Source organism: Ornithorhynchus anatinus, chromosome 13 (genome assembly GCF_004115215.2).
Source record: "Ornithorhynchus anatinus isolate Pmale09 chromosome 13, mOrnAna1.pri.v4, whole genome shotgun sequence".
Taxonomy (NCBI): domain Eukaryota; kingdom Metazoa; phylum Chordata; class Mammalia; order Monotremata; family Ornithorhynchidae; genus Ornithorhynchus; species Ornithorhynchus anatinus.
In genome coordinates, this window is record NC_041740.1 from 23,318,165 (window position 1) to 23,336,326 (window position 18,162).

The following is an 18,162-nucleotide window of genomic DNA, read 5'->3' on the forward strand; positions in this document are numbered from 1 at the left end:
GGACACGGCCCCCGTCCCGCGTGGGGCTCGCCGCTCCCCGTCGCACGGGTGAGGTCACTGAGGCACGGGGAAGCGGAGCCACTTGCCCGAGGTCACCCGGCGGAGAAGCGGTGGAGCCGGGGGATTAGAACCCACGACCTTCGGAAGGGCACGGCAGACGCAGGGGACCGGGCGGGCCGGGAAGGCCGGCGGGGTGGGGAGGGCGGGTGAGCGGGGATAAAGACCGGGCCGGGCGCGCTGGGCAGGGCGGGCCGTGTGTCGGGGGTGGACGGGGTGGGCCTGGCTGGAAACGGGGGGACGAGGGGCAACCTAGAATAATTTTATTGGTCCGCGCAGACCCCGTTACGCTCCTCCTCCCTGAATGGGGCTGGGGGAGAGCCAGGAAGGCTGGGCCCAACCCCTTCTCTCCCGCCTGGCCGGGACCGACTCGGCCAGGCCGGCCCGGACCCTCCCCTCCGGCTCGGCGGCGTCTCACCCCCCGACGGGCCGGACGCCGGGACGCCCCGAGGCTTAGGATCCGGGCGCCACTTCCAGGCTCTTGTAGCCCTTGACGTCCTTAAACGCGTCGCTCCTCAGGTTGGCCTGAATCTGCCTCCGGCCGCTCTTGAAGGGGACGAGCTGTATCTTGACGCTAGCCCCCCGCAGCGGGCCCAGGGTCCCGATCCTGTGGCGGAGGAGACGGCTGGCAGTCCCGCCCGTCTCCGGCCCAGCAGGTACGGTGGGATGGGAGGTCAGGGGCGGCGGCGGATGGGTAGGTGGGTGTGTGTCGGAGGGGGGGTCATGCCAAGGTGCCAGACTCCCAGCCCCGACCCTGGGCTGTCGCCCCAAACGTAGAAATTAACCAGGCCTAGGCGGGGGCGTCAATTTGACTGGGTCGCGCAGGAGGGGCTGAAAATGGGGAGGGGATAGAGGTTCCGCTGGCTGTTCAGCGTTTACTCTGTGCCGTGCCCCGCGCCAAGTGCCGGACGGGGCTCGGGCGGGCACGTTAATAAAGCGGGGATCCCGACAGACGGAGGGTCTCGGGCACGTGGCCCCTCGGCGGGGCGCCCCCGTAAAGCGGAGGGCTGAGGGGGGTCCCCAGAGCCCCACAAATCTCCGTGGAGGCCGGGGCCAGCGCGCCCTGGAGGGGGAGAGCGGTGACTCCCCTCAGACCCGAGGCCGCCCCCGCCCTGTGCCCCGGGGACCCCGGTATTCAGGGACGGGGGCCCGAGGTCGGGGGGTGGGGGCCGAGAGCACTTACGTGACCCCGACCTGCCTTCTGAACAAGCCGCCGCCCTCCAGGGTCAGCACGCAGTCCCCCGCCGGCTCCTCCAGAGGGTTGGCAAACCTCACCTCGACCGAGACCGGCCGGCCGACCACCGTGGGCCCCAGCACCTGGGCACGAGGGCGGAGGGAGGCGGAGAGCGGGGAGATTCAGCGGGGCCCCGGGGGGGGGGGGATCCGCCCCCGTCTACCCCGCCTGCCCCCCCCTCCCCCCGGCCATCCCGGCTTCTGCCGCGCTGGGCCGCTTCTCCCCTCGGCCCCGTCCTATCACCTGGCCCCCGGCCGGGCCAGGAGGGCCCGGATGTGGCTTCCGCGACCGTCGGTGCCCCCGGCTTCCCCCGGCGGCCACCTGGGAGGCCGGGGTGGGGATTTCCACGTTAAACGCTCACGGGGGTGAGGGCCCGCGCCCTTTCGGGCCCTCCGGCCCGGTCCACCCGTGACCTCTCGAAAGCCACGGAGCGCCCGAGGCGGAAGGGCGACCCCGACCAGCGGCCTCGGGTCCTGCCCCCTCTCGGCCACGGACCCGGGTGGTCGGAGCCGGCCTCCGGGCCCGGCCCGGGGGAGGGACGCAGGGTGGCGCGGCCTCGGCGGGGGGAAGCCTCGGCGGGGCGGAAGGACGGGGCCAGATGGGCGCCGTGGTGGCGGACGGGCAGACGGGCAGGAGAGCGGGGCCGGGGGCTCGGGCCGCACGGGCAGGTGGGCGGCGATCAGAGGGCCGTCCACGCAGCGCCCCCCGACTTCTCACCCCTCGCCCCCCTCCCCAGGCCTACGTCGATCGTGATGCCCGGCAGCGCCAGGGTGATGATCTTGTTGACCAGCAGCTTCTTGGAGCCGTTCCTCTCCTCCCCCAGGGCACTGAGGCGGATGAGCTTGTCGGGGGACAGGTGTCCTCGGTACCGGAGGTAAGGGATGGTGCAGGGCAGCACCGTGCCTGCGGGGAGACGGCACGCGAGGCCCCGATGCTGGGAGGCTCAGGGTTTGGCGGGGGGGGGGGGGGGGAGGCCCGAAGCTGGGAGCCCGGGGGTGGGGTCGGGGGTGACCCCGGAGCTCGGAACCCCGGGGGTGGGGTTGAGGAGGGTCTCAAAATCGGAGCCTTTCAGTGGGGCTGGGGGGGAGGGGGGGACCCTGACCCCGGGAGCCTTGGGGTGGGTGGAGGGACTGGCGAGGAGTCTCTCTGGCTGGCCGACCTCCCCCGGGGTGTCCGCTGTCCCCCCCCCGCCATCGGGCGGCCGCCCCCCCGGGTCCTACTTTGCTTGGGGGCCAGGCTGAGGAAGGCTGTGTCCTGCCAGAAGGTTGGCAGGGGGCTGCCGTCGTGCAGCAGGGACTGGGCGCTGAGGTGGATCCGGAGGTCCCCGGGCCGCGGGGCCAAACTCCGAACCAGCAGGACCAGGCTGACGTCCAGGCCCAGGTTGGGGGGCTCCACCAGCTTGAATCTGATGGCGACTTGGAGCCGCTCGCTCGGCGGAGGCGGGGCGGGGGCGGGATCCCGGTCCCCGGACCACCCGAGGGCCCGGGACGGGGACCGAGGCGGCTGCCCGTCCCGGGCCGGGGGTCCCGCGGCTGCCATCTTCCGCGCGGCCTTTCCGAACACTTGCCTCTCCAGGAGGGAGCCTGCGGGGAGGGCGGACACCGGCTAGGGGGTGTCTCCTAGCCCCGACTCCGGCGGGGCGGGAGTGAACCGGGCCCACGAAGGCTGGGGCTGAGGGGCGGGGAGCCGGGCCGGGCCCTCCCTCCGGGGGCACGGCAGAGACCCAGCGAGGCCCAGTGCCGTCCAGCAGCGACCCAGACCCTGCCGGGGTCCCCAGCCGAGACCCCGGGGAGTTAGACCCCGGGCGAGTCACCTGACTTCTCCGGGCCTCAGTGACCTCATCTTCAAAATGGGGATTGAGACCGTGAGCCCCACGAGGGCCAACCTGATTACCCTGTGTCCCCCGCCGGGTGCTCAGGACAGCTCTCGGCGCGTAGCGAACGCTTAACGGATATCATCGTTATTATTATCAGACGGCAGGGAGCGGGGAAAGGAGAGTCGGGGCCGGTCCCCAGGAGAAGGAACCCGAGGCGGCCCGGTCCTCTGGTGTGGCTAGAGAACACAAGGGAGCACAAGAGGGGAGAGCGGAAGGGAGCGGAAGCCAGGGGAGTAGAGCAGAGGAGAGTGGAGAGGAGCACAGAAGAGGAAATGGAACAGAGCGGGGAGTGAGGGGGAGCAGGGGCGGGCCGGGGGAAGCGGAGGGGAACGGGGGGCGAGAGGGTGACAGGGCCCGGCGGGCCAGCCGGTGCGCGGTACCTTCTCCGTACTTGTAGCTCTCGGTGACGTCCTCCCTCTCGTCGCTGCGGGCGCCCTTGGTGCTGAGGAAGTTGCCCACCGAGTGGGCGTCCTGATGAAGCTTTCTCTCCCGGCCCCGGTGCACCAGCCAGGCCGTGCGGTCGGCGTTCACCATGGAGAAGGCGAAGGGGGTGTCGTAGGGCAGGTCGACCTCCCCCTCCTTGATGGCCGCGACCGAGGCTGGGCCGCAGCAGTACAGGCCTAGGGTGGGGGCGACCGAACGTCAGGCCCCCGGCCGGCCCCCTGCCCCCCCCCCCGCCTCCCGGCCCGTCACCGGCCCTCCCGCGGGCCCCCCGGGCCGTCACCGTCGCTGGTTTCCTGAGGCGTGGCGTCCAGGAGCTGCCAGCCCCCGTGGCCGGGGGGGAGGTCCCAGCGGGCCATCCAGCACTCGTTCCAGACGTGGAAGTTCCTGTGGGGGACGCAGGAGTTACCCACCCCCTAGAAGGCCAGCTCAGGGCGTCTCCCACAAGGCCGGCAGAGGACGAAGGGGGGCTTCCCCGGCTGGCCGACGGGAGGAGGGTTTCTCGCAGGAGTGAAGCCGCCGGGGCGTAGTCAGCGGACCCGCGGGTCGGGCTGAGGGGAGAGGGAAGCCTCGCCGAGGCCAGGGTGAATTCGGGGCTACGGGCCAGCCGTCGTCCACCCGAGACGCGCGGGTCCGGCACCTCCCTCGTTCGCCGGCGCTGCTCCCGGCAGCGCTCGCCCGGGGCCGTGGAGGCCCAGCCTCCCTGCGGCTGGAGCCCCAGATGGTCGCCGTGGGGTCGCCACCGGGGTCCAGCGTCTCCCCCCTCTCCAAGGTCCCCGGAGCCGGGCCGGGGGCGGGCGGGACCCGGGCCGGAGCCGCCGGAGCCGGGGTTCGCCTCAGGAGCCGGCGGGAGGGACGGAGGGACGGCGGGGGAGAGGGATTGGGCGGCGGGCTCACTCGGCAAACCGTCGTCCGAAGCCTCTCTCTGAATTTCCATCCCCCGACTTGAGAAGGGGAAGGCGGTGGTGGGACGGAGGAAGGAAGAGCTAACGTTCCGGGCCGCGATGCGGCCGGGAAGAGGGGCACCGGGCCGCTCCGGGCCTCTATTGGAGGGGAGAGCTTCCCACCCACCCGGGAGCCGGGCCTCTGGATTGACCGGACATTAGACTTAACGATAAGCTCGCTGTGGGCCGGGAATGTTTCTGTTAGATTGCCATATTGTACTCTCCCGGGGGCTTAGTACGGTATTCTGCCCGCGGTAAGCACTCCGTTAATATGATTGATTGATTGCTGAGTCCTTGAGCGAGGGTGGAAGAGAAAGGGGGAGGGACGGGGGAGGAGGGGAGGAAGAGGAGGAGGAAGGGAAGGGATGGGAGGAGCAGGAGGAGGTTGGGGAAGAGAGGGAGGGGGAAGAAAGAGAGAGAAGGTCATCGGGGGAGGAGGATGGCCCGAAGGCGGCTAAAGCCGGCAGGCCAGCGTTCCCTGCGGGTAGCGCCCGGTGCCCGCGGGGACCGGAGAGGGGTCTGGCCCGCTGCCCGGGGGCGTCCACCTTGGTGCCAGGACTCGGGGCGGGGGCTGGGTGGGCGAGGGGGAGATCGGAGCAGGGATCGGGGAGAACGGCCGCTTACCAGACGCTGTCCTTCTTCTTGTCCTCCAGGATTCGGCCCATGGGGTCGTAGTATTCATCGATGATCAGGTTTCTGTCCGTGTCGTGGCCCGAGTCGAAGTTGGTGACGACGCGGGTGGGGATGCCCAAGCACCGCATCACTACGGGGACACCGGGTCGGTGGGGAACGGCGAGGACGAGGGCGGGGGAGGCGGGGAGCGCCGGGAGCGACGGCAGGAGGCAGAGGAGAGCGGGGACGACCGAGGGCGCCGGGGGCGATGGCAGGGTGCGGTAGAGAGCGGTGTGGGCGAGGACGGGGGTGGCGAGGAGTCGTGTGAGGGGAGAACAGCGGGCGTGAACGGGGGATGTGGAAGTGGGGGGCAGAGTGGGGAGAAAGCTGGAGATCTGGGAAAGGGGGCTTTATCAGGGGTCTGCGACACCATTTATCCTCCCAGCTAGGTGACCCTGTCACCCTAAATGTTCCCGGGCCCAGAATTGCACCGACGCTGTGCCGGGAACAGGATGACGGCCCGAGGGCGGTCAGCGTGGGAGAAAAAGGTCGCCTGGGATGGACGGTCCGGGAGGGACAGTGGTCTGGGGTAGGGGGGGGGCCGCCGCGGTTAACACCGCCATCGGCGGTGGCCCCGATCTCCTCAGGTAAGGTGGAGGCCGGGATTGGGAGCGGGAAAGGTGGGAGGACCCGCCTCCGTTCTGTCTTGGCCTTCGGGAATCTGGTCCGTTTGTGCGTGTGCGTCTGTGCACTTCAGAAATAACTTCCCAGGGGCCCAGATCTGTCAGGAGCCGCCTGCTTCGGACACCCAAGACTCCAGCAAGGCGAGGACGGTTCCCGCCGAATCCCTCGAGCCTCCTGGGGCCCGTGGTATAGCCGGCGGCCGGTCGTCCCCGGTCCTCAGGATGGTGGGAGGACAGCTGTGCTCCCTGCCGAGCCTCCCCAAGGAACCCCAAAGCCCGGGAAATTCTGGGGACCGAGAACGGCCAGTTCGCCGCCCCCCGCCCTCGAGGTCGGGAGGAAGAAGAGGGGCGCGGCGGGGGAGGGAAGGGGGAGCCGGAAGGGAAGGAGGAGGAGAGAAGCCAGCTCGTCGCCCCGGCCTGACCCTCCGTCGCCCCTTCAGCCAGTCAGGCCGCGGCGGGGTGGCCCAGCCGCTCCCACCTGTGCACATAACGGCGGCGAAGACCCAGCACTGGCCGTATCTGACGGGCTGGCCGCCGGCCGCGTGCCACTGCCTCAGGATGGCCACGCTCCCGTTCCACTCGGAGGGGCTGACGCCGTCCCGGTAGTCCTCGCCCCAGTTCCCCTGCAGCACCCCGCCGTCGTCGTTGCCGTTGATCTGCGAGGGAGGCGGTTCAAGAGGGGGGACGTCGACGGAGGCCCGGGAGCGGCCCGCCGGGTCGGAGGTGATGAGAGGCTGCGAACGGACCTCCGCCTCAACTCGTCCGGGGGTGACCGGTCCCGAGGGCCGCGGGTGGCCGCAAGGGCCGCGGGCCGGAGCCCGGAGGGATTCTCCGGTGGGACAGTTCAGCGGTGCCTCCCCGCTGGATTGTAAGCCACTCGAGAGAGGGATCGTATCTACCGTCAGGGCCTTTCCCGGGATTCGTACGGTGCTCCGCACGTCGGTAAAAACCACCGATGGATCGACCGTTCTGAGCCAAGGAACGGGTTCGATCCGAGCTGCGGCCCCCGGCCTCGGCCTCCCGAGGCCTAGCTCTTCCCGCTCGGGCCCTCTCCTGCTCCAGCCCGTCCCTCTCCGGAGCCCAGCTCGGGGGAATAGCCTTGGAATAGCAACACGTCGCTTCTCACCATGGCACACACCACTCTGCTCACGTACACCGAGTTTCCCCGCAGGGCAAAATCCCGGACCGGGTCGGCCTGGAAGTTCAGACTCTTATCCAGCAGCGTCAGGCAGATGTCCAGTATCTCCTCATCGAACTGCCAAGGAGGTTGGAGAAGAGACAAACCGGTCGGTTTGGGGACTGCGGGGAAGAGCGCGGGCATCAGCTCGTCTCGGGGCCGCTCCTTGCAACACGAATAACGATGCGGAGAGCGCCCAAGCGCTCGCTGTGTGCCAGGCCCTCCTCTAAGCGCGGGGGTAAGATACGGGTTGATCGGATCGGACCCGGTCCCCGTCCCACGTGGGCCTCACGCTCTCGATCGCCGTTTTCCGGATGAGGTGACCGAGGCCCAGAGACGTCAAGTGACTCGCCCGGGCGTGAGGCGGGGCCGCGATTAGAACCCGGGTCCTTCTGACCCCAGGGCCGTGCCCCGTCCACCGAGTCGGGCCGCTTCCGGCAAGCGAGGCCGTTCTCGGTGGTGGGAGATGCTGCTCCGGCTGTGGGGATAGCAGCGGGGACGGGAACAGAGCGGCACGACGTCGCTGAGCGCTTGCCGCGTGTCGAGCGCCGTTCTAAGCCCCGCGGTTAGATACGGAGTAAGTGGGGCCTAATACGGTCTCTGGCCCAGATGAGGTTCAAAGTCTAAACAGGAGGGAGAACAGGCATGACGGTTGAGGAAACCGAGGCTTAGAGAAGTGAAACGACCCGTCCGAGGTCACCCTTGCCGAGATCGGGTGAGGGTAACAGCTACGGTGTTTCGGGAGTACTTACTCTGCGAGACGTGCTGGGGTAGACGCAAAATAATCCGGGCAGACACGGTCCCTGTCCCATGGGGGGGGGGGGGAGAACAGGGATCGAATCCCCATTTTTCAGATGAGAAAACTGAGGCACGGAGACCTCAAGCGCCTTGCCTCAGGTCGCACAAAGCACTCCAGGGGATCAGAACCCCGGTCCCCGGAGGCTCAGCCCTCTGGTCTTTTCACTAGGCCGGGAAGCAGCGGGGCTCAGTGGCGAGAGCCCGGGCTTCGGAGTCAGAGGTCGTGGGTTCGAATCCCGGCTCCGCCACTTGTCCGCCGCGTGACTTTGGGCAAGTCATTTCGCTTCTCGGCGGCTCAGTTACCTCATCTGTAAAACGGGGATGAGGACCGGGAGCCTCCCGTGGGACAACCTGATTACCCCGCGTCTACCCCAGCGCTTAGAACAGCGCTCGGCACATAGTGAGCGCCTAACAAATATCAACATTATTATTATTATTATTAGGCCAAGCCGCTTCTCTGGACACAATGGGTACGGGAAGGTTTCAAGCTTCACTTCACTCTTTTGCCCAGTGAATGATCATACGCATCTCTGGGCATTTTCCTTCCCTGCTGAGGAGGTTAAGAGCTCCAGAGCTGTGGGATTTGGGGATTCATATCCCGGAACAATGACCCCTGCTTTCCTGGTTTACCCCAGCTCGGGCTACCCCTGAAACAGTCGCCCTTTCAACTAAGCCGTGTTCGCACGGGGCAGGCGTAGTTGTTGAAGGGATTTTCCTGAAGGAAAATTCACTTTCCCCCAGGACTTGCATCCGGGCGTGAGCGGAGCCCACCCGTAGAGATGAAGGTGATTTTTCTGGAGCCATATTCCGCTAGTCCTGCCTCAAACGCTTCCTGAACCGCCACACAGCATGTCAGGCTGATTGATAGGGCCTGAATCTGGCACTTTGGCTCTCCCCCGGCCCTACTCCCTTATCCCCGGGGCCGCCTGGCTCTCTCAGGGCGAGGGTCTCGGGAATCCGGGTATTTGGGTGGGGTAAACAAAGTCACCACGATGAGAAGACCCCCTAGGCGAGGGTTCTGAATGGAAGGGAACTTGAGAAATTCCAGGAAAGATTGAGACATCACTCTAGGGCGGGCTTCCAACTTCTCCTGCCTCTGGAGCTGAAATCATCCGTCAGCAGCTGGTTTTAGAGCTCCAGCTGTCATCTACTCTCCCGCGTTCTCGTCCATTGCCACCCTTTGTCTCATCACCCCCAGTCAAACTGTGATCCTTAACGATCCTTCCCCCTCTTACTAGGGATGAAAATGTATCCACTGCACCAGCTGAAAGAACTGCTCCAGGATTAGCCATAGGATGGGGATTGAAAAATCACACCGAAGGCTGAGCCCCCCCACCGTCCAAAAGTCACGCGTGGGCCAATGAAAGCGAGTCTTACGGCTGCCTCTCAGGAAGGACAGAGTGGAGATGGAGAAGAGACGGAGGGGGTCAACGAGGAGGAGCAAGGTGGATGGGGAAACTTCTGTACGAGGACAGGCTGAAAAGATTCAAACTCTTCAGTCTGGAAAGATGCCCGCTGAGAGATCAGGGTCGTTCCAGTTTTGATTTTTTTCCCAGCCTTGGCTTTATCGACATGGTGGTCCCCTAGTTTTCCTACCTCTCTAACCTCTCCTCCCTCCTTTGCTGTCCCTTTGTCCTCCCCGCACCCTTGAGCTGTCGGGGGGGGGGGGTCTCGCGCGCTCTCTCGGGGACCTCACCCATTCACAGGGTTTCACCTACTACCTTTCCGCGGGTGACTCAAAAATCTACATCTCCTGTCCTAACCTCTCCCAGCAATCTCTCGGCTCCTCTGGCCTCCGGGATGCCTCCCCGTGGAGGTCGCGTGGATGCCTTCAACTCGCAGTGGCGAGGACTGAACTCGTCGTCCCTCCTGAACTCTTCCACCACCGTCCACGGAGTCACCGTCCTCCCACAGCCCAGAAGGCTGCGGCCTAGTTGTCGTCTTCGGCAGCTCACTCGGTCCGTCACTGAATCTGGAGAATCTTTCCTCCGCGGTATTTACCGGATCCGCCCAAAGGGGCACCGCTGTGATTCGAGGTCCCTGCCATTTCCCAGCTGGATTACCGCATCGGTCTCGCCCCACTGGTCTCCCCGTCTCCTCCCCCTCCGTCTACAAAATGGGCATTTGGAAGGGACCCCTCAACTCCCGTTCAGTCTGCGATGCCTCAGTCTCCTGACCTCGTCGTTTGAGCCCAAGCCTAGTGGCTCCCTCGCTCTGGACCGCCCGCTTCTCCCGCGACTCCGCAGTTGGCGCCGGCCACGGGCCCCGTCTAGGTAGGCGACTTTCCCGCTCTGCCGTATTCCAGCTCCGAACCCAACGCGAAACACGGCGGCGTCCTTCTCGCCGGGGTGGTGGTTTTTCCTCAGGCAGAAGGATACTTACTCCTCCCTCCTAAGCTTGAGGAAGGCCCGGCAGCTCAAGACAGAAGCGGGAAACGACACTGTTCAACTTCCTTCCCTAGCTGGGGCCTAGTTGGGGGCCCAGCCCTGACTCCAGCCCTTCCTGCCCTGGCTTGAGGCAAAGCTAACCAACCGAGGTGACCCTGGGCCCGGGGGAGGACAGGGGAAGACGCCGAGGCAGCCAGATCTCGCGGGAGGGTTGTCCGGGAGAGCAGACTCACCTGCCCGTAGTTCCACGGAACCGGACAGATCCAGTTCTTGTTGCCTTGGTAGATGAAGCCGTAGTCATTCATGATGTACTCCTGTCTCTGCGGCTCACTGCTCAGGTAGACGTCGTCCTCTGTCGGAGAGAAGAGGAGCAGGGGCCGCGCTGGCCCAGGCTCTCCCCGGGGCCTAGTACGCCCTCACTACGTGCCAAGCACCGCGCTGAACAGTGGGGTGGAAACAAAAATGGACGCAGACCCTGTCCCACGTCTCCATCCTCATTTCCCGGATGAGGTGACCGGGGCGCGGAGAAGGGAAGCGACTGGCCCGCGGTCACACGGCGGACGAACGGCGGAGCCGGGATTCTGACTCCCGGGAGGAAGCGGGCGCCACCCGAAGAGCCCATTTTGACTTCATCGCAAGTAAGGTAGCTGTGTGTTTATCCTCCCTGTTGTCTTCGGAGAACGGGGCCTCCTCCCCACCTTCCAGTCTCTCTGGCCCCTTTCCTCTCCCCATCCTCTTTACACCTTTTCCCCCACCACTCCCCATCCAATAATAATAGATGTGGCATCTGTTAAGCCCTTAATGCGTGTCAAGCGCCGTACCAAGCACCGGGGTAGATACACGACAGTGAGGCCCCGCATGGGACTCGCAGTCTAAGTAGGAGCGAGTACGGGTGTTGAATCCCTATTTTGCCGATAAGGGAGTTGAGGCGCGGAGAAGCGCAGTGACTTGCCCAAGATCACACGGCGGACGAGTGGCGGAGCTGGGATTAGAGTCCAGCTCCCTCTGGCTCCCAGGCCTGCTCTCTATCCACTAGGCCGTAGGAGAAATGAGCAGCTCTTGGAGGAGATAATAATAACGATGTTGGTATTTGTTAAGCGCTTACCACGTGCGGCGCCCTGTTCTGAGCGCTGGGGTAGATACAGGGTCATCGAGTTGTCCCCCGTGAGGCTCACCGTCCTCATCCCCGTTTTCCAGATGGGGTCACCGAGGCCCAGAGAAGTGAAGCGACTCGCCCACGGTCCCCCAGCGGCCAAGCGGCGGAGCCGGGATTCGAACCCGTGACCTCCGACTCCCAAGCCCGCGGGCCCTTCCCACCGAGCCAGGGGGGCTTTTTAAGGCGGAGAATGAGCTGGTCTCTCGGCTGTGGAGCGGGTGGGTTCCGGGCCAGAGGCGGGAAGGGGTCGTCGGCGGGGTAGATGACATCAAGGGGCAAGTGAGCGTATTGGCGTTAGAGGAGCGTGCAGATCGGGTTGTAGTCAGGAGGGAGAAAGCCGACGGGACGCCTTAAAGCTGCCGGGAAAGAGTTCCCGTCTGACGCGGAGGTGGACGGGAAAGCTTCGGCGGCGTTCGGTATAGACCGAACGGCTTTTCGTAGTAATGATGGTAACTGTCAAGTGCTTACTATGCGCCAAGCGCTGTTGAGAGCACTGGGGTCTTATGCCGTCGAGTCGCCTCCAACCCATCGCGACGCCGTGGACGCATCTCTCCCAGGACACCCCGCCTGCGTCTTGCGACGGTCCCGGGAGTGGATCCCGAGTTGTCTCGGCAAAAATACGGAAGTGGCTGGCCACGGCCTCCTTCCAGCGGCGTGGGTCAGCGGAAAAGAGCCCGGGCTTCGGAGTCAGAGGTCATGAGTTCGACTCCCGGCTCTGCCACTCGTCGGCTGTGTGACTGTGGGCGAGTCGCTTCACTTCTCTGTGCCTCAGTCACCTCATCTGTAAAATGGGGATTGACTGCGAGCCTCACGTGGGACCACCTGATTGCCCTGTATATACCCCAGCGCTCAGAACGGTGCTCTGCACAGAGTAAGCGCTTTACAGATACCAACATTATTATCATTGTTGTTATTATTAAACCGAGTCTCCGCCCTCGACTCTCTCCCGTGCCGCTGTTGCCCAGCACAGGTGGATTTTGACTTGCGGCAGGTGGCCGGCCCCTCGCTAGCCACCGCCCCGACTAGGAATGGAACGGGCAGGCCTCCGCTTGACTCTCCCTCCCGTAGCCGAGACCGGTAGAGGCGCCATCCCGAGCGGGGAAGCGCCGGGGTAGACACAAGGCGATCGGGTCGGACGCGGTCCCCGTCCCGCCTAGGGCTCACGGTGTGAACCCCCATTTCACAGATGAGGGAAGTGAGGCACAGAGAAGCGAAGCGACTTACCCGAGGTCACACAGCCAACGAGTGGCAGAGGCGGGATTAGAACCCATGTCCTCCGACCCTCGGGCCCGTGCTCTTGCCGTTAGGCTGTGCCGCTTCTCACAGAAACGATCCTGATCCTCAGGCCTAAGGCTCTCTCCCGAGCCGCGTTCACTCTGCCCTATCGAAAGTGTTGACGTGTGCCGAACGCCGCCGAATAAAGACGGTCGGGGAAGGAGAGCGCGGGACAGACCCAAGAGGAGAGAGCTTAAAGGCGGGGAGGTCGGCGAGGGGGCCGATGGAGAAATCGAGGCGGGAGACGACAACCTCGAACGGGGGGGGGGGGGGGGGGGCGCGACCGGGGAGGTGGAGCGGAGAGGGTGGATCCGGCGGGAAAAGCCGGCGGGATTTAGCCAGAGACGGGACGTGGGAAGGGAATGGGCGGGAGGAGTTGTGGTGTCGCTGAGGTTGGGAGTTTGCGAGCCAGGGAGGCTGGTGGTGGTGTTGATCTGGAGGGAAATTTCTCCATTGCAACAGGTAAATACGGATGCTCTGTGATGCTCTACTCTAAAGCGGGGATGGTCACCGCCCCCGTCGTCTACCCGACAGGTGACTTTGGTCTTTCCGAGTTCTTGGGCGATCATTTCTTCCCATTGCCGGTGACCAGTCCTCCTGAAGAATGGCGGCCGGAACTGGCGGAAAGAGGCTGGGCTTGGGAGGCAGGGGACCCGGGTTCTAACCCGGGCTCCACTTCTTCCCTGCTGCGTGACACTGGGCAAGGCGCTCAACCTCTCTGGGCCTCGATTTCCCGTCTGATAAATGGGGATTCAACGCCTGTTCTCTTTCCCTGCAACGGGACACGGCGACCTCTCCGTCGATACCGTCCTGCCTTGGCCCGGGAGGGGCAGAGCCGGGGTGGACGGGGCGGGCGCAGGGCAGACCGGGAGGACCTCGCTGGGTTCCCGTGCCGCTTCGGAGGCGGCGGGTGCAGACCAGGCGCTTCCTGGAGGCTCCGGCTCGGAAGCCCCACTCTAACTGGGAACAAGGCCGAGGATCTGGGTTTCCTGCGTCCCGCCGCTCGTAGGTGGGAAAAACTCTGGCCTGGTCCGCTTGGCCCGGGGCCAGGAGAGCCTTCAAGCCCACCTGCCTGCCAGGAGCCATCGGGCTGCGCCAGCACAGAAAAATAGCATTTAGTACGACGCTCGGCACGTAGGAAGAGCTTCAGAAATTCCGCTGTTGTTATGATCGTCATGATTATTATTAATGATCGTGCTAACCATCAGAATAATCAACTGTCAGCTCCCCCCCCCCCCCCCCCCGCTTAAAAGGAAACAGTGTCACTGCCTCTCTATCCTTCCCTCGCCCTCCGCCTCCGGTCTCGTGCGTTCCTACGGTTTTCCGGCTCTAACGTATACGTTTGGGGAGGAAGAGTTCCGAGCTGAGGCCGCCTAATCGCCGTTCTAAATCCCCTCTCCACCACTAGCCTACTGCGCGGCCTTGGATAAGTCACCCGACCCCTCCGGGTCCCAGTTTCTTCGTCTGTAAAACGGGGACGAGAAACCTCGTCCCCGTTCCTCTTAGACCGCGAACGCTGGGCGGGACGGGGCCGATGGAGTCACCTCGCGCCTTCCCCAGCGGTTAGCGCGGGGCGCGGGGCATCACAAGCCCTTAGCAAAGACCGTCGTCAGTGCCGTTATCGCGGCAGCCACGGAGACCAGAAGTTCTCCGGTCGTCAGGGAGGGAAATGGGCGGCCCGCGTGGGCCCGGGGAGAGCCAGAACATCAGCCTTCTTCCTCTTCCTGGTTCCCTGGATCGGTTCCCTCCTCCCCTCCCCTACCCGCCTTCCTCCACTACCTCGTCCTCGTTCTCCCACCCGCCCCGACCTTCCCTCCTGCCCGGCATCGGCTCCTCGCGGGGGCCGCAGGGAAGGGGGGCGGCCGGCCGACCCGGATTTCGGGTTGGGATCGGCCGGGGTCAGCCCCCTCTTGCCAAGCTGCCCAAACTCCGCTTGGCGGGTGGGCGCTCCTACTCCCTCCACTGAGGTCGGTCGACGGCGCGGCCCACCGGTACCTGGACACCACGGGTTGAAGAGCAGGATGAAGGTCCCCAGGCGGTAGGCCCCGACCGGGCCGCCCGTGGTCTCGATGTGGATCTTCAGGCAGAACCGACCCACCGCTGCCGTGGCCGGCGGACACAGGCTGATCTCCAGGGCCCGGGAGTTGCCGGCCTCTACCGCTGCCGTCCAGGCCCCCGGGGAGCCCGGCTCCCCCAGGCCGAAGACGGCTCGTGTCCCCGGGAGGCTCTCGGGCTTCAGGCCTAGGAGAAACGGGGTCTCGGGGAGCCCGTGGCCCGGTCCGGGGGCCGGCGGGCGGCCGTGGGGGCGGAGGAGGACCCACCCTCCCACCCGGCCGTGGGCGCTGGGGCTCACCCGTGTCGGCGATGAAGACGAGGCGGTCGGCGTCCGGTCGGAAGCCCCGGTTCCCGAAGTGCAGCGTGATGGAGAAAGGCTGGCCCCGGCGAACCACCAGCCGGCCCGGGCCCATCTCCTCCGTGTGGTGCTCCGCGCTGTTCCGGGAGTGCTGGAAGTCGGTGAGGATCACCTCCAGCCCTGTTCGGGGCCAGACGACAGAGTCCCATCCCAGGCCGGCCCACGACCCGGGCCGCCGCCCGGCTCCCTCCCTCGGTTGGCGGCCCGGCTTCAACGGCCGCCGTGGTTCCCCGCTCGCTCCCGTTCCTGCTCCTCTTGTATTAAAATGGTATCTACTAGGCGCTTACTATGTGCCTGGCACCGTACTAAGCGCCGGGGTAGATGAGAGCTAATCGAGTGGGACCCGATCCATGCCTCACGTGGGGCTCACGGTCTTAATCCCCATTTTTGAGGGAACTGAGGTCCAGAGAAGTTAAGTGACTCGCCCCAGGTCACCCAGCAGACAAATGGCGGAGCTGGGATTAGAACCCAGGTCCTCTGACGCTCGGGTCTTTCCCCTGGGTCACGCTGCTATTCCTCGAGTTCCTCCTCCCCCCGCCCCCCTCCCCGCCCCCGCTTTTCTCCCCCACTCACTCTTTCCTCAGTGGAAAGAGCCCGGGCTTGGGAGTCGGAGGTCATGGGTTCTAATCCCGACTCCGCCGCTTGCCAGCTGTGTGACGTCGGGCGAGTCACTTCACTTCTCTGGGCCTCAGCTACCTCATCTGTAAAATGGGGATTAAAACCGCGAGCCCCACGTGGGACGACCCGATCACCTCGTATCCCCCCAGCGCTTAGAACAGTGCTTGGCGCAGCGTAAGCGCTTAACAAATACCACCGTCAGTATCATTATCATTCCTCTCCTCGTCCTCTCCGTCCTCCTTCTTCTCCCTCCCCATTTCCCACTTCTTCTCATCCTTCTCCTTTTCCTCCCCTCCCTCTTCCTCGTGCTCCTCTCCTTCTTCCTCCTCCTCTTTTTCCTCTCTCTTCCTCCTCCTCCTTTTCCTCTTTCTCCTCCTCCCCGCCTTTCTCCTTATCTGTATTCGTCAAGGCACTTCACGCGTGCAGGACGTGTCCTTCACCCAGAGCCAGACGGCGCTTCCGGGTACCGGGGAAACGACCTTAAAGGGGTAAAGGGGCGTAAAAAGTCAGCGGGCCTCACCCCCTTCTCTCTAATTCAAACAACCCCCGAAGTGTTTCGCTTAAGGGGACCCGTGGTCTCAGAACCAGCCGGAGAGTTGTGCAGTATGACACTCGACAAGCACCGCAGATACCCGCCTAAATGAAGCGCGCCGCCCCAAGGACACAGTCGTCTCTTTTAAGGCCCTCCGTCGGCTCTCTCCCTCCTACTCCCCACTCTCTTCTCTCATCACACCCCAGCTCGCACCCTTCCTTCCTCTCAAACTCACCCACCTCGTTCCGGTCCCCCTCTCTGCTCCCTCCCTCCCTCCTGCCGGGAACCCCGTCCTCCTCCAACCCCCCCGGACCCACGTTCAGAGCCCTTTGGGGATTGCGCCTCCTCCGGGCGGCCTCCCAGGATCCATTTTTCCTCTCCCCAGATCCTTACCTTCCAATTGCCGCCTCCGATGCCGACTGCGAGCTAACGCCCTCAGACCCACCCGGTGGGTTTACATCGCGACTTCCCCTGCCGTTTCGGCACGTACCCGTCTCATCTATCTCTAAGTTGTTTCGCCTCCATCGTCGGAGACCGTGTCTCGAACTCTACTGGAGTGAGAAACCGTGTGGCCTCCTGGAAAGAGCGTAGGCCCAGAGGACCCGGCTTCTAAAGCCAGCTCCGCTCATCGCCTGCCGCGTCACCTGGGGCAGGTCATTTAATTTCTCAGTTCCCTCATCTGCGAAATGGGGATTCGATGTCTATTCTCCCTCCCTGCTTACGGTCTGAGCCCGGGTGGGATAGCGACTGCGTCCGTCGTGCTCATCTTGTATCTACCCCGGCACTTAGTATAATGGTTGACCTATTACCTATTACCTATTACTGTAATAAGCATAATAATTATATAAGTATTATTATCATTACTGCTTCACTTCTCTGTGCCTCAGTTTCCTCAACCGGAATATGGGGATCAAATACCTCTTCTCCCTCCCGCTTAGACTGCTAGCGCCGTGGGGGACGGGGGCTGTTTCTAACCGACTGACATGAACCTACCCCAGCGCTCGACACGGAGTAAGCGCTCGCCCGATCCCGCACTGATAACGCGAATAGTGTCCTTCTCCAATCACTGAGAACGGCGCCCCGGGCGTAGAAGCTCCTCGGTGAACGCTAACCCGGATCTCTGGCCGAGACTCTTCCCTGCCCTCGACCGGGACAGACGCCCCCCGCCCAAGGAGCTTCCTGGGACCCCTCCTCTTCAAGTCCCCTCTAGACCATAAGCCCCTCGAGGGCAGAATCACGTCTACTTACTCTATTGGCCCCCCCCCCCCCCAAGTTCTTAGTCCGGTGCTCTGCCCAAGGGTAAACGTTCAATAAACACGACTGATTGATTAGGCAGTCGGATCCGTGACCGGGGGCCCTGCCCACCCTCGCCTCCCCTCCTGCCTAACAGCCCCCTGGCCCCCTGGGCTGGTTAGTCGCCGGCCCGCCGGGCAGTGGCCGCCGGAGCGGGAGGAGCAGGGGCCAGGAGCTGGTCTAGGGAGCCGCCGTCCTCCCCTCCTGCCGCCGAGAGGCCCTGTCTCCTACATCCCCTCTCCCCTTTCCCTCCCTCTCCCTCTGCCCCCTCCCTTCCACGGCCCCCTGCCCCCTTGGGCGGTTTCCGCTCGAGTCCTCCTCCTCCCTACCTTCTGCCATGGCTGCACTGGGCCCGGGCCTGGCTCAGCAGGAGGCCGGGCTGGGACCGGGCTTCCCGACCGCCTGCACCCTCCACCTTCACCCGGAGTCTGCGCCCGGTGGGCGGGATGGGCGGGTGGCCCCGGCCGCTCCCGCCGATCCGGCGGTTCCCGACTGGTTTTCTGCCTCCCCTTGGGGCGTTCTGGGCTCCCCAGGAGGCGTGGAGCTGCGGGGCCCCGGCCCGGAACGCCGTGGGCCCCGCCGGGCCTGGAACCAGTTCCTGGAAAGGTGTCTCCCTGCAGACCGGTCGGGCCCTGCCCCTCGCTCGCTCCCCCGCCCCGTCTGGGC

At 64.9% G+C, this 18,162-nt stretch overlaps 1 protein-coding gene across 1 annotated transcript; it reads right to left on the reverse strand.

The window, feature by feature from the left end:
- Positions 1 to 428: 428 nt before the first annotated feature.
- LOC100681441 (protein-glutamine gamma-glutamyltransferase 5-like) lies at positions 429 to 17,835 on the reverse strand. Its single transcript, XM_029078406.1, has 12 exons — positions 17,826 to 17,835; positions 14,994 to 15,173; positions 14,636 to 14,881; positions 10,443 to 10,561; positions 6,974 to 7,102; positions 6,326 to 6,503; positions 5,177 to 5,315; positions 3,892 to 3,995; positions 3,548 to 3,787; positions 2,034 to 2,194; positions 1,241 to 1,374; positions 429 to 664 (listed from the first exon to the last, which is right to left on the reverse strand). The coding sequence occupies exons 1-12, from the start codon at positions 17,833 to 17,835 to the stop codon at positions 511 to 513; spliced, it is 1,794 nt and encodes a 597-aa protein (XP_028934239.1). The 3' UTR covers positions 429 to 510.
- Between the last annotated feature and the right edge of the window lie 327 nt (positions 17,836 to 18,162).

What these genes read in the sequence shown, in the direction of transcription:
- LOC100681441 (XM_029078406.1), bottom strand. An exon ending in TTCCGTGGAACTACGGGCAG is followed by an intron (nt 7,103 to 10,442) that starts GTGAGTCTGCTC and finishes CCTCCTTGGCAG; the next exon opens with TTCGATGAGGAGATACTGGA. An exon ending in TGCCGGGCATCACGATCGAC is followed by an intron (nt 1,375 to 2,033) that starts GTAGGCCTGGGG and finishes CCTCGTGCCCAG; the next exon opens with GTGCTGGGGCCCACGGTGGT.